This window comes from Telmatherina bonti (assembly GCF_933228915.1).
Source record: "Telmatherina bonti genome assembly, chromosome: 23".
In the NCBI taxonomy this organism is placed as follows: domain Eukaryota; kingdom Metazoa; phylum Chordata; class Actinopteri; order Atheriniformes; family Telmatherinidae; genus Telmatherina; species Telmatherina bonti.
The window spans coordinates 23598418-23611004 of NC_136632.1; the positions used below are offsets into that span (position 1 = coordinate 23598418).

The 12587-nt window shown below is 41.2% G+C and overlaps 1 protein-coding gene across 1 annotated transcript in view; it reads left to right on the plus strand.

Moving 5' to 3' along the window:
* Positions 1 to 12587, plus strand: part of usp6nl (USP6 N-terminal like) — a 49883-nt gene that overhangs the window by 21211 nt on the left and 16085 nt on the right. The window contains exons 3-6 of the mRNA XM_079262953.1: positions 3142 to 3221; positions 5923 to 5962; positions 7031 to 7111; positions 12428 to 12535. Of these exons, the coding sequence (XP_079119079.1) occupies positions 3142 to 3221; positions 5923 to 5962; positions 7031 to 7111; positions 12428 to 12535 (309 nt within the window). The remainder of the gene's footprint in view (positions 1 to 3141; positions 3222 to 5922; positions 5963 to 7030; positions 7112 to 12427; positions 12536 to 12587) is intronic.

Consider the following 12587-nt stretch of genomic DNA (forward strand, 5'->3'; position numbering starts at 1 on the left):
TCCGTTGTTTGCAGACGAGATGGGGCTGCAGACATCAAAAACATTACAGCATGTGTATACATGACACATCCATTCACACCGGTCATCACAATAAAACATGAAATACATTAAGAAAAATGAAAATTAACAACCAGTTTCCAGATCAGCTGTCTAGCAAGGGAACCGAGGTTGGGACGAAACTAGAAGTGCTTTCTTTGTCCTTTTACCTGCACCCTGAAGGTAGCAGGATGTACTCAGGGTTCAGTGGGTGTGAGGTGTCAGTGGAGATCTGTGCGCCTTTTCTCAGAACTCAGGTGTCATAAAGGTCTTTGAGAGGCTGCTGTTGCTGGTCTATAATTTTACTGTCTGATTTGATCATTCTGTTGAGACTGTTTCTATGAATCCAAACCAAGCCGTAATATTAAACATGGGAATGGATTCAATGAAGCACTTATAGAAAGCTGTTGTTGTTCTTATGAGTCCATATAAATATTCTCAATTCAGTGTCTGCAACACACAGCGGCCTGCTCAGCTTTTAATTTTCCACTTCCATCCAGATTTCAGGAGTTTTACCGTCGTCTGAAGGATACAGCAGTCAGCAGGAGTCTGCTGTAAGGAAGTGCATGGCCTTCTCTGAGCCAGAGTCCGGGTGAATTGTGCAACCACAAAATGTATTTATAGTATCACCCAGTGATGTGTGTGTACTCCTCCATCAGATAAAAAAAAACAGATTTTCTGGCATATTTGCACATTTTTCATACAATAAACACTGGAGTGAAAACATTGTTCGTTTAAAGATCATTGATCCGGTAAGATTTTACAGCAGGACACAAAATTGGCTTTGTTACTAGGAAACTCATTATGAATAAATCAGAAACTAATGGGTAATTAACCAGTACTTACTGGTGACCACAAAGACCAGGCTCATTGGGGAACAACTGGACTTCATGGTCACCAGTAAGTATTGAAAACAGATTTGTTCCTCTGGTAACTAACCAGTCCTTCTGTAATAAGCCTGGTCGTTGTCTGATTCACCACCAAGATAACAAAGCTTATTTTGCATCCAGTATTGTAAAATGTTAATTTTGATCCATTTTGGTATCATATGAAGAGATGACGTCACTGGTGTTCAAAATATAAAGTGTAGAATGATTTCACCATGTAAATTATTGAACCTCATTAAAAATATGCTGGTAGATTCCTCTATAATGTAAACTAATGAAAGCATTTATTTGTGTTTTCTGTTATAATGAAAAAGTAATTTTTAATTATAAAGTATTTCAACCAATATTATTTACTCAAAATGAAAAAAATATATATTTTTAATATAATTACTAAAAGAAATGTAAAATTCAGTGTATTTTTTACTCATTTCATGGTTGATGATTTTGTGGGTTTGCAAAGAACTCCTGCATGAAGCAACTCGACTGCAGCGTGTTCTGTCACCACCTGGTCTGGTAGACCAGGACAATAAAAATGTATATTTTCTGAATAATTTGTGGCGTGTCACGTGGAGAAGGCAGCATCAACAGTGTAGATCTGCGTGCAGGTCAGTGCGGTGGTGTGAAACCAAACAAAGCTAGCGTACACTGGAGAGGAACGCCATGCAGGATGGGGAGACTGAGCCCACTGAGATCAAGGGTTTTTATTACCCAGATGCAGATAAAAAGGCACCACCCACTCAGGATTCAGCAACCTATCTGGAGAGGACAGATCAGTACTTAGATACTAACAAGCAAGGTCAGGACCGTTCCAGTCCTGTGTGAGCTTGTGCTTAAGAGACATAAAACTTTTAAGAGGCTCTGAGGTGAAAATGTGGCTGTGCTGACACCAAACTAAATCGGCACGACAGGTTATTGTGAAGACGTGTAAAACTGGAGAAAATGATTCATATAAAGTGTTTCTATGGACCACATGGAGCTGCTTTTAGAGGGACATGAACATGCATGTTTTTCCTGAGACTCCATCCAAATCACCGTCCTGCTCATGCTCCAAAACACATTTAACACCAAGTCGGGGCGGGCAATGTGGGCCAGAAATAAAATCTTGATTATTTTTTTCAAATTCACGATAATCTGGTGATATCCTTTAAAATGTTTGTTTTTCCTTTTCCTATCTATTCATTTACTCCTTTTATTTCTTCATCTTCTAAACAAATAATGCTGTCAAAACTCAGTTGGTTAACTGAAACATTTATATATAGACAAAGGGTTTCAGAACAATAGTTCTTTATTTTGAAGTGTTCCTGCAAAACCTGCATCAAAAACACATTATGGCTTTCTGCAAAACATAGCTCAAAACTGTTCGACTGCGATATTTGTCAACGACCAACTTAAAGTTTTGTCCGGGCTGTACATAAATCACGTACATAAATGGGCGGCTGTAGCTCAGGAGGAAGAGCAGTCGGCTTGTAACTGGGAAGTTGGGAGTTTGCTTCAAAGTTTGCTTTAAGTATCTTACCTAAGCATCTGTAAAAAAAAAAAAAATACAGAAAACATTGTAAACAAATATTAAATTAAGATGACATCAAAATCTTAAATGCTTGGAGAGTTGCGAAGTTGTGCATATTCCTCATACTCTTTTGGATAGTTTGTTCGCAAGTGGTGGAACAAATTTGTTGTTGAACTGCACTTAACGGCGACCGTCTTTTGGCAAATCTTGCAATTTAACGTTAATTTGATCAACATCAGTCTTTTCGAGATCGAACCATTTTCAGGCTCGGGATGCACTAATTCATCTCGAGAGACTGAATGTTTCTGCAAATTTCCGCCATGTGAGACTGTTGTGGTTTGGCAGCTGATAAGTCATGTGTCCAAGTCCTGTCCGCTAATTGGTTTAGTTTCTCACTGCCCAGTCACATGACTGAATCCAGTCCACTGATTGGTCTCTAAAGGCATGCATTCAGCAAATGACGAGTTTCATATGCCCCTCATTTACAGTCTATGCGCAGTTTGTTTTCCTTGTATAAATACTCAATAATGTAAAATTGCATATCTTCAAAGCAACATTTACGATGCTCTCATAGGCGATATATATCACCCACCTCTACCTCTAAGACCCAGTGCATCCTTGAAAACCTCACAAATCTCTGAATCCTTTGTCATCCCAAAGCCTTTGTTTCTAAAGTCCTTCCCTGTGTTTGTTCTCTGGTTTTGCTTTCAGGGAAAAGAGGCCACCGTGGAGCCCTGGGAGGACACCAACTTCCACCTGTACAAAGTCATCGACCGCTTCGGCTTCGTCCAGTAAGTCACACACAGAAAAGCACCATCACGGTGGGATCAGAGCAGGAGAGAGAGCGGCTGTACAGCTGCAGGAAGAGTGTGTGTGGCTCAGGCTGCCAGGCCGTGTCCGTGTTATATATAGGCTGGCACATGCAGGCAGGAAACAGCGTGGCTAGCCATAATCATAGAGCAGGCGTGTTAGCGTGGAGTGGTGCGATCCAGACTTTACTGTAGGCGGTGTAAGATGGAGAGAGTGACGAGTGGAAGACAGAAACCTCTGGGTTACGTGATTGTTTCAGACAGGGACGGAAGTATCCTGAGGTGGAGGTCATGGAGTGGACAGGAGGACACTGAAGGCCAGAGAGGATGTTTCAGGCTGGCAGGAGAAGAGGTCTGAGCTGATGGCTTGTTTTTTAGGCTGTTTCCAAGTTTTCTGGAGGAGTCTGGTCTATTTTTAAGATGAGCTTGAAACGGAAGAAATCCCTGTGATCCATCAGCTAACCTTGTGCAGTTCATGCAAGCATTCGAACAAAAGCAGGAAGATCAGAAAGCTTTGATTTCCACTCAGCCTGGAGCTCTTCATTCGATCGTAAGAGAAACCAGATCAGTGTTCACCTCAGATGGGTTTTTGCATATTTGGGATGGAACCAGTCAGGACTACCAGCTGTGGATGTGAAGTCCCAACAGTGAAGCACGGCGGCGTTAGTCTGATGATATGGGACTGCAGGAGAGCCTAAAGCGACAACGTTTAGCAGCTTTGCATATTTAAAACAAAAGAAAGAAAGAAAATAAACTTTTGATCCAGAAATTCTCCCAGTTTTCCAGTCAGTCTAAAGCAGGTTGTCATCAGCTGTGACCAAACCGATGTTTAGTCACAAAAATTTTAATCACGATTTTGACTGAAATTGAGATCTGGATTATTTAACACAATTATCCAGTATTTATTAACAATGCTGCGCGTCGTGGTGTTCTAGACTCCGTGTCGTGCATTATAACCGTCTAATGCACGGTTCCGAGTTATTTAATCCACTTTTACCGCTTATATAGGAACTATTTTATGTTGGGCTTGATGTACAGCCACACCAGCTGCCTCGATTTCTCTCTGAAACATAAAAAAATTCAACAATCAGGCACTACGTTGACCTTTAGCCACATCACCATTTGATATTTCCAATCAAACAAGGAAACAAATGCTATTTGTGCTTACATTAAATAAAACAGAAGCTTTGCTTGTTTCCTGAAGCTTTAGTGGTTTTCTGTCAGTGACCAACATGCCGTCACAATAGAGCTGCTCGATTATGACAAAAATTATAATCTTGATTATTTTGACTAAAATTGAGACTCTATTATTTAACGCAATTATCCAGTATTTTTAAACAACGCTGCGCGTCGTGGTGTTCTAGACTCCGTGTCGTCCATTATAACCGTCTAATGCACGGTTCCAAGTTGTTTAATCTGCTTTTACCGCTTATATAGGAACTATTTTACGTTGGCCTGGATGTACGTTTTATACCAAACAACCGCTGTCAGGCTGCAGCGCGTTTCTCTCATTCACCTGTTAAAAGACGGCTGATCTGAACCAGCTGGTTAACACGTTGCTATGGTAACGCCCCGTAACGGAGGGATATTACAGTGTTTAACTGGCCGAACTATGTATAGGAAAATAATGCAGTCAGTTGTCACTGACAATGGTATAAACTATGTTTAGGTGAACTTCCACAACCTACTGCAGTTATTCTACATTGACCTGCAGCCGGAGCCGACTGAGACTGGCCGCCTGGGAGTGCTTTAGGACGGGAGAGGCTCCCGCTGCTCCTTCCTTACAGTAACTGCAGAACAATATGTGCCTTCAAGTCAGTCGCCAAAACACCAGAAACGTCTCTAATAACTCCAGTAAAAGCTGCTAGATTTGTCGCTTTTAACAAAAGTCTCCAGATTTAGCGATAAAGTCTCCAAGTTGGCAACAGTGTCTGAATGAAAGCAAAGCAGCTGTGGGAGGAGTTTACAGCACAGCGCTGCAACGCCAGAGACGCTCGATTAGCAGCTGAAGACAGCAGGAGAGGAAACTGCAAAGAGAAAAATAATCACACCCTTTTAGTTTTATTATCGTTGAAAACTCAGATCGTAACTGAGATAAAAATCTGATTAATCCTATGTTTAGGTTGAAGCCATTCAGGACCTTCTTTGCCGTCCAAATCCTGACTGAAGGACATGAAAACATGTTGGTTATTTAGTTTTATAATAAACTGGATGAAGAATCTGTTTTTTCCAGTGTTTATTTTCAGTTTGCTGTGTTTTAAAGCTGAAATGAGCACGGCTAGAGAATATTGGAAAAGCTCTCCCTGCGGTTATTGAACTCTGACTTCTCTGTTTACTGTTTGTTCTGTTAAATGTCAGGTAGCAGGAGATGAAATCACAATGTTCACTGACTCAAAGCAAAACACTCCTGCAGAGGCTTAGAAACTCAGCCAAACAGAGATGGAGGAAAGTCCAAGCTGTTATTTCCTGTTTGTGTGACCGCTGGCGTGTGATGCTCACTGCCTCTGATAACCATCAGGGACCGAGTCAAGCAGGACTTCATCTATTAGTTTTTCTGGAATGAATAAGTTCAAATAAATTGATTATTTCCACCTGAGATATTTATCATACATGCAGGCGGGTTTGGTTAAACAGTTTAAGAGATAAAGTGTTGATTATTTATGTCCTTTTCTCCTCCACGCAGTGAGAATGAACTTCCATCCTACGACTCGATGGAAGAGAAGGTGGGTGAATTTATTCATGCGTTTTCCAGCTTTTTCATGTTTTTTCAGTAAAAAAAACATCCTGTTTTCTTCTGATGCCAAAAAGTAGTGATGAGATAAACTGAGGAGCAGATTTAAAAATATGCTGTGTGTGCAGAGCAGCAGAAAGAAACTCGTACTCTGGGCTGAAAACGCCATAAAGGCTTCAAAACACTGAACTCAGTAGTTAAACCAACAGGTATCTGTGTAAATGTGGTCAGGTACAAGAACTGGACTGAAAAGTCCAAAGCAAAACTGAAAAACTATTGCAGGTGATTAATTTAATGGATTTTTTTTTTTATCTGACTGGGAGCAGAAATGTAAAGATTTCTGGATCATCAGGTAAAAAAAAAAAAAAAAAAAGCACTTCCAGCTCAGGAAGTAGATGGAGATTCAGATTTAGGAATCAGTGATAATAAAGAGTTTTTTTTCAGTTTCTACAGATAAACAAAGCAGTCAGAGTTTTTATAAATAGAACAGGCGCTTCTCTTTCTGTTCTCCTCTCAGTAACATTTATCTTCATCCTCATCCGTCTTCATTTCAGGTGAATCATCCAAATATTCATTGTTGCTGGATTCTTAACAAGCTTCTTGTCCAGGAACTTAAAAGATGGTTCAGCTTTTTATATTTTAAACACACTGTCACTGTCGTATCCATCTTTTCTGTCAGACTTGTGGGGGTCTTTCTTCTTCAGCTTTGGTCTAAAAATACACCGTTTTGTCTTCTTTGAATCCTCCTACATGAAGGTTTTGTGTCATTTCCAGCCCTTTAAACAGCGTTTTCATTCATGGTGTGTGTTGATGCATCAAACATGCCACGGGACGCTCTGTTTACCTCGGTGCTCCGTCAAGGGATTTTCTTCTGAAATAGAAAATAATTTCTGAAATGAACTAAACCAAAAGTGTCTTAGTTGTGATGTGTAAATACAATTTGTATTTTAATGCAGTAAATGTACATTGTTTCTGTGAGCGTCGGCCTCTTGCTGTGGTCCACGTCTGTGAAGAGCTTCTGCAAGGAAACCTTCTGACGTGTCGCTTCTCATTTCCACAGCAAAAACACACTGAAGTGGAGAGGACCACCAAATGGCTGAAGATGCTGAAGAGTTGGGACAAATACAAGAACAGTGAGAAGGTGAGTGAAAACGATGAGCAGGAGCTCAAGTAGGAAGAGCTGCATAGAGGCTGAAAAGACAAAACAACACTGAGGACTGTCCACATGTCCACAAAAAAAGAAAAGCCCAACCAGCACTGACGAGATGCAGCAGGAGCTCAAATATACGTTATAAAATCCACCTGCACTGGTCTTTCTACTCTACACCAGGAGGGTCCAAAGTCCGTCCTCCAGGGCCGCTGTCCTGCAGATTTTCCAACACATTTAGCTTCCATTAAATGGATCCAATGGCCAACAAAGTTCTGCACAATGACTGATTCATTCAAGTCAGGTGTGTTGGAGCAGGGATACATGGAAAACCTGCAGGATTGTGGCCCTTTAGGAGTAGATCTGGACTCATACACCCTGTTGAGGCTGAATCAGCACTTGCAGAGCTGTCCAGGTTCATGTTTTCTCTCACTAGTTCTGTTACTACAAACAAGGACAAAACTGATAGGATAAAATGAAGTTGGAGTCATAAGAGCATGATTTATCAAAGCTTCTTTAGATTTCACTCTGACACACCTGGCTCTGAATCTGCATGGCAGAAATATGGATGATGCAGATAAATTCAACTCCAGCTTCTGTTTGGTTGCTCTGAACAGTCACACACACCTTGCTGTGTCCAGCTTTACCTGAGTTTCTGCTCCAACGTTGGCTCCTAACGCCTCCTCGCTACATACCTGTGTTCAGTTGATCGTTTCTCTACAATAAATGGATGACGCCTCCCAGTGTCCAGTCAGGAGAAATGCATTTAGGTCTGGAAAGATTAAAACTTTTCTGCAGTGAGTGGAAGGAGTATGTCTCTTTGCACACTGACTCTGAGCGCTGATGGAGACATTTTCAGATACAACAGCATTTGTTTCCTTGTCTGGACCTTCACCTGCTAACCAGCAAAGAGTTGACTATGTTGACTATCAAATCAAATCAAAATAAGCTTTATTTCTATAGCACTTTATGTGCTTAAAAAAAACAATACATAGTGCTTCACATAATAAAACAATTTACATCAAATACACAAAAGATACTCACACATACATCCACAGTCCCCTTACACCCATCCACAACCACCCTCTCCTGTGCCCTGTTAGCCCCTATAACAGTTAAAAGAAGACGAATGGCCAGGTACATGTGCATCAGAGCTTCTGTGGAGCTCTTTGTCTGTTAGCCTGTATGCTAAGTTACACAGTTTGGTCTCTGAAACAAGCCACAAAAGTAAAACTCTTGTTGGATGGTAATAATTTGTGGTGATGTTGGTTGTGACTGAGGAGCCACCTTGAGGTTAAAAAGCTTCAAACAGCTGGAATAAACTGTAAAACAAGCTGATCGTTTCTCATATCACGACACAAGTTGTGCACATTGATAAACACCAGCTGACCCAACACTTGAGCTAATCCCTCCCAGTTTAAATCTTTCACCCCTAAATGTTTTCATGTCGCTGTTGAAGAGCGTATTTATGTCTGCTGCTTTTGCTGGTCTGTTTGAAGAGGAAGCGAGTTACCGTCTGACTCCCACAAGGACTATTAGAGGGTGGGTGGGGGGGGGGGGGGGGCTGTATGTGTTATACTTGTTTTTTTTTGTTGTTGGGGGTTTTTTTTTTTTTTTTTTGTGCGTCTTCAGATCCAGGTTGTGTTGTTGCCTCCACCGTAAGGCCTGTCACAGTGACATATTTTGCCATGCAATTAATTGTCTTAGAAATTATTGTGATAAACGATAATATTGCGCCAAGCGATTATTGTTGTCATTTTCACACCCTTTCAAAGATCAAGATACTTTAGTTTCTAAAGAACATTTAGCTGGATGTGCAGACTATTTTATGCTCATCCAGGCCCCAGTCTACTAAAACAAATCAGGATTTCTCTTGGGGTTTTGGTAACGTGTTTATCTGGAACATATGGTCTCTAAACACTGTGTAACGCAGTTACATAGTCTATGGTAAAGCTCATATGAGGGGACATGTTTGGACTTGACCAGAGGTGGAATGGTAAAATTCCATGTCGCCTTCAGTATGTCATTTTTCATGTCATCGTGAAGCTGTGGAGTTGCCATTTGTAACATATATGTTCATCCAGGTAGTTAAAACTGGCTGTGAAATGTTTGCAACATTTTTCTAAATGTCGCCTTTTTAACACTATTGAAGGGCAGCATGGCTTGACCAGCCACGCTGTGTGAGTGCGCACCATGTTGTACTCTCCAGTTTGTGTTTAATCTGTCGGTTAAACACTGATTGTGGACTGTCAGGAAGTTTTAGGTCTTTTTTTTCCCCAGCTGGGATAACTGCAGTTGATGCGCAGATGGAAGCTTGTTGTATTACCATGTTTAGTTAATATTATCTTAAAACAAATGTGGCACTTGAGAGAGAAAAGAAAGACAAATGAAAATGATTGCATCTAGCAAACTTATTGCGCACATTTTTTCTTCTCGTGCGATTTATTGATTTATTGCGACAGGCCTTCTCCGGTGTTTATAATTTCCTTTATTTCCATCTACTTTCCTGCAGGAATGTAATGAGTCTGGTCTATAAAAGATAAATGCACCCCGAGCACGATGACCCGCTTTCCAGCATCGTCTTTTTGTTGTTTCAAAGGACTCTTTCCATCACAGCAGAGAAACATCCTTACATCTCTGTGGCATGGCTCTGCGTCTCGGGAGGATTTGCTCTTGTGTCAGCTCAGCAAGGGAGCAGGTCATGCCTGATATCTCCCTTTCTGATTCACCAGCTGCTGAGAACATTTAGTCCACAGTGGGAAAGTATCAGAGAGCAGATGCCAACCCCTCCTCATGCTATGTATCCAACACTGCCTTCAGGTTGAAGTCTTACACTGTACACATGATGCTGAGGGGGTTGTGATATCTGTAATGAAACCCAGTTCTGTAGTTGATCCCTGCAGGAAAGGAAGTAAGCTACTTAATTGTTTTTGTGTAAAAAGCTGGAAGATATGTCGACATGAGGTGTAATGAATTAAGAAAGCCAGTTTTCTTAAAGCGAACTGCAACCTACGTTTTTTACCAGAACCAGGTTCATTTGTTATATGCATAAGATATGTGTTATGTAAATAAAAAGATTCCACACACACCATGTCATGGAGGCCAAATTGTAGACGAGGTCTGATTTATGACTCTTGGTAAACTCTGCGCTCATCCTCACGTCTCTGTAAATCACAGCTCGGACTCTGCTTGATCTGCTGTTTCTCACACGATTCAGCAAAACGGCTTCGGCTTACAGATCAAACATGATAAATCTCCACGCGTCTGCGCGGCACACCCTCCGGCTTTTCCAGACGGTTGTCCTCAACCACGTTAAAACTGCCTCCAATCCGCTCGACGTACCCAGAGCTGGAGTCACTGGAAATGATCATCTTTTAGCTTGTTAAAAGCGTCGATTGGCCGTTAAAATTTCCAAACAACCATCTGAGCCAGAAGTTGTAGCTCTGAAGCTTTTTTTTTTTATGGATTCAGTAAAATTATGCACATGATGGTGTGTATTTGATTCATTAAACTTTATTCGGGCAGCTACCAAACAAAGCTGACAATAAACACATGCAATTTCTGTTCCAGGGAAGAGTCAATAAAAACGTCAACTCAGCTTCAGTAACTGAAAAGAGGACGTGCTTTAAGAATTAGTCACAGACGGAGCCCTTACAGGCTGGTCTGAGGAGTCAGTGAATGCACCATCAGCCTGTTGGACCCCATCAGTGTTATTTTCTAGCTGTTCAGTGTGTTAAATCAGCCGGGTGTCTGAGAGTTGGAGAGGTAGCTCTGATTGGGTCGCTGTATAGGAGCCATTAGCATAACATAGTAAGTATAAGGATGTTTTAATTTTGCGTCTGCTGCGAGTCATTTCACAGTCAACACGCCTCCCAAATCTGCTGTATATGTTCCGCTCGGCTGCAGTTTAATAGCTGCAGCCTGAGAATTCACTGCCACCATGAGCTTTGCTGTTCCAGCAGTTTAGGTTTTAAGACTTAATCTTCCTCACCCGCAGTCCAACTGATTTTCCAGCTCTTTGTCATCTCTGAATCACTTAAGACTCTTCTGCATGCAGAGCAGTCTCCTCTCCTCTCAGCCCACAATCTCTCCTGGAGCTCATCCAGCCAGATGGTCCAGGTTCACCTTCCAAAGCCCTCTGCTTCTGCTCAGCCAGCGAGCGGAGCACGTTCAAGCAAACGCTGCTCATATCTGACATCTTAGACACTTCAAGGAGAGTTTTCTCTATTCCGTTTCACGCTGGGCTTATTTTGCATTTCAATGGTTTGCAGCTGCAGTTCTAGGTATGAAATTATAGTTTTTATTTTACCCCGTTTTCATCTCATTCTTTATTTACTAGGGCTGTGACGATATGCTTTTGTCCCGAGTTGTTTGTCCGATTTTTTTGGGTGCCGATTCGATTTAATTTGCGATTGTCAAAATTTTTCAATATTGATGATTTTTGTAGATTAAAAACAAAATGAAATTTATAAAACTTTTTTGCTAGTAATTTTTCTTGATTTCAGAAAACATAGTAGCCCAACCATCATTCTGCTGCTATAATGCCCAAGAATACCAGTAAAAAGATCAATAAAACCAATAAAAATGACAAAAATTTGATAGTGGATGAATTTTATTTAATTGAAAAGAAAAATTTATTTTAACAAAAAAAAAACTCTGAAAAACAGTGTTGAAGCCTGACGCTATTTTAATAGCAACTCCCATCGGTCTGTCTGGTCCCGAAGCAGACAGTGGGCATTGGGAAAATATGTGGCAGAAACCAAAATATCTGCCCTTCTCCCAGTTTAGCTTCCCTAAAGTGTTTGGAAGTGTGTCTGATAAAGAAAGAAAATGATCAGTTGGTTCCTGATTGATTAGGACAACTTCTCCAGGCTTCGTCTGTGTGTTCAGGCGTCGGTCTAAGCTGCAGCTGGTCCACTCAACCAACCATCATCCCAGCGCCACTTCTGATTAGTTAGTAACACGTTTCAGAGCTGCGCTCTGCTTGTACCACCAGTAGGTGAAGTCAGTGTGAGGAAAACCAACATTAGTGGCACATTTAAGTTCTTGTACTGCATGAAAGAGGGAAAGTTTGATTAATTTACAGGCTGATTGTGTTCGCTGCTGGACAGAGTTTCTCCTTTGAGATATTACCAAAGTTTCTATCCATCCATCAATCCAAACGCAGGAACACTGAAAGCTCCGACAGTGTCTACATGCTGATATTAAACTAAAAACCTGATGTTTTTCCAGACTGTACAACCTCTGATCAGGTGTGTCTGAGCTGAGTGTCTTCCTAACAATCACCTGCTGCTGTTTGTTTCCTTCCAGCTGGTCCGGAGGATCTACAAGGGCATTCCCCTGCAGCTCCGAGGGGAAGTGTGGGGCCTGCTGCTCGATGTTCCTAAAATCAAAGAGGAGAAGAAAGACTTCTATGAGGTAGAAATTACAACATTTTTAACTCTAGTTGTAAAACATCTGCATCAGCAGC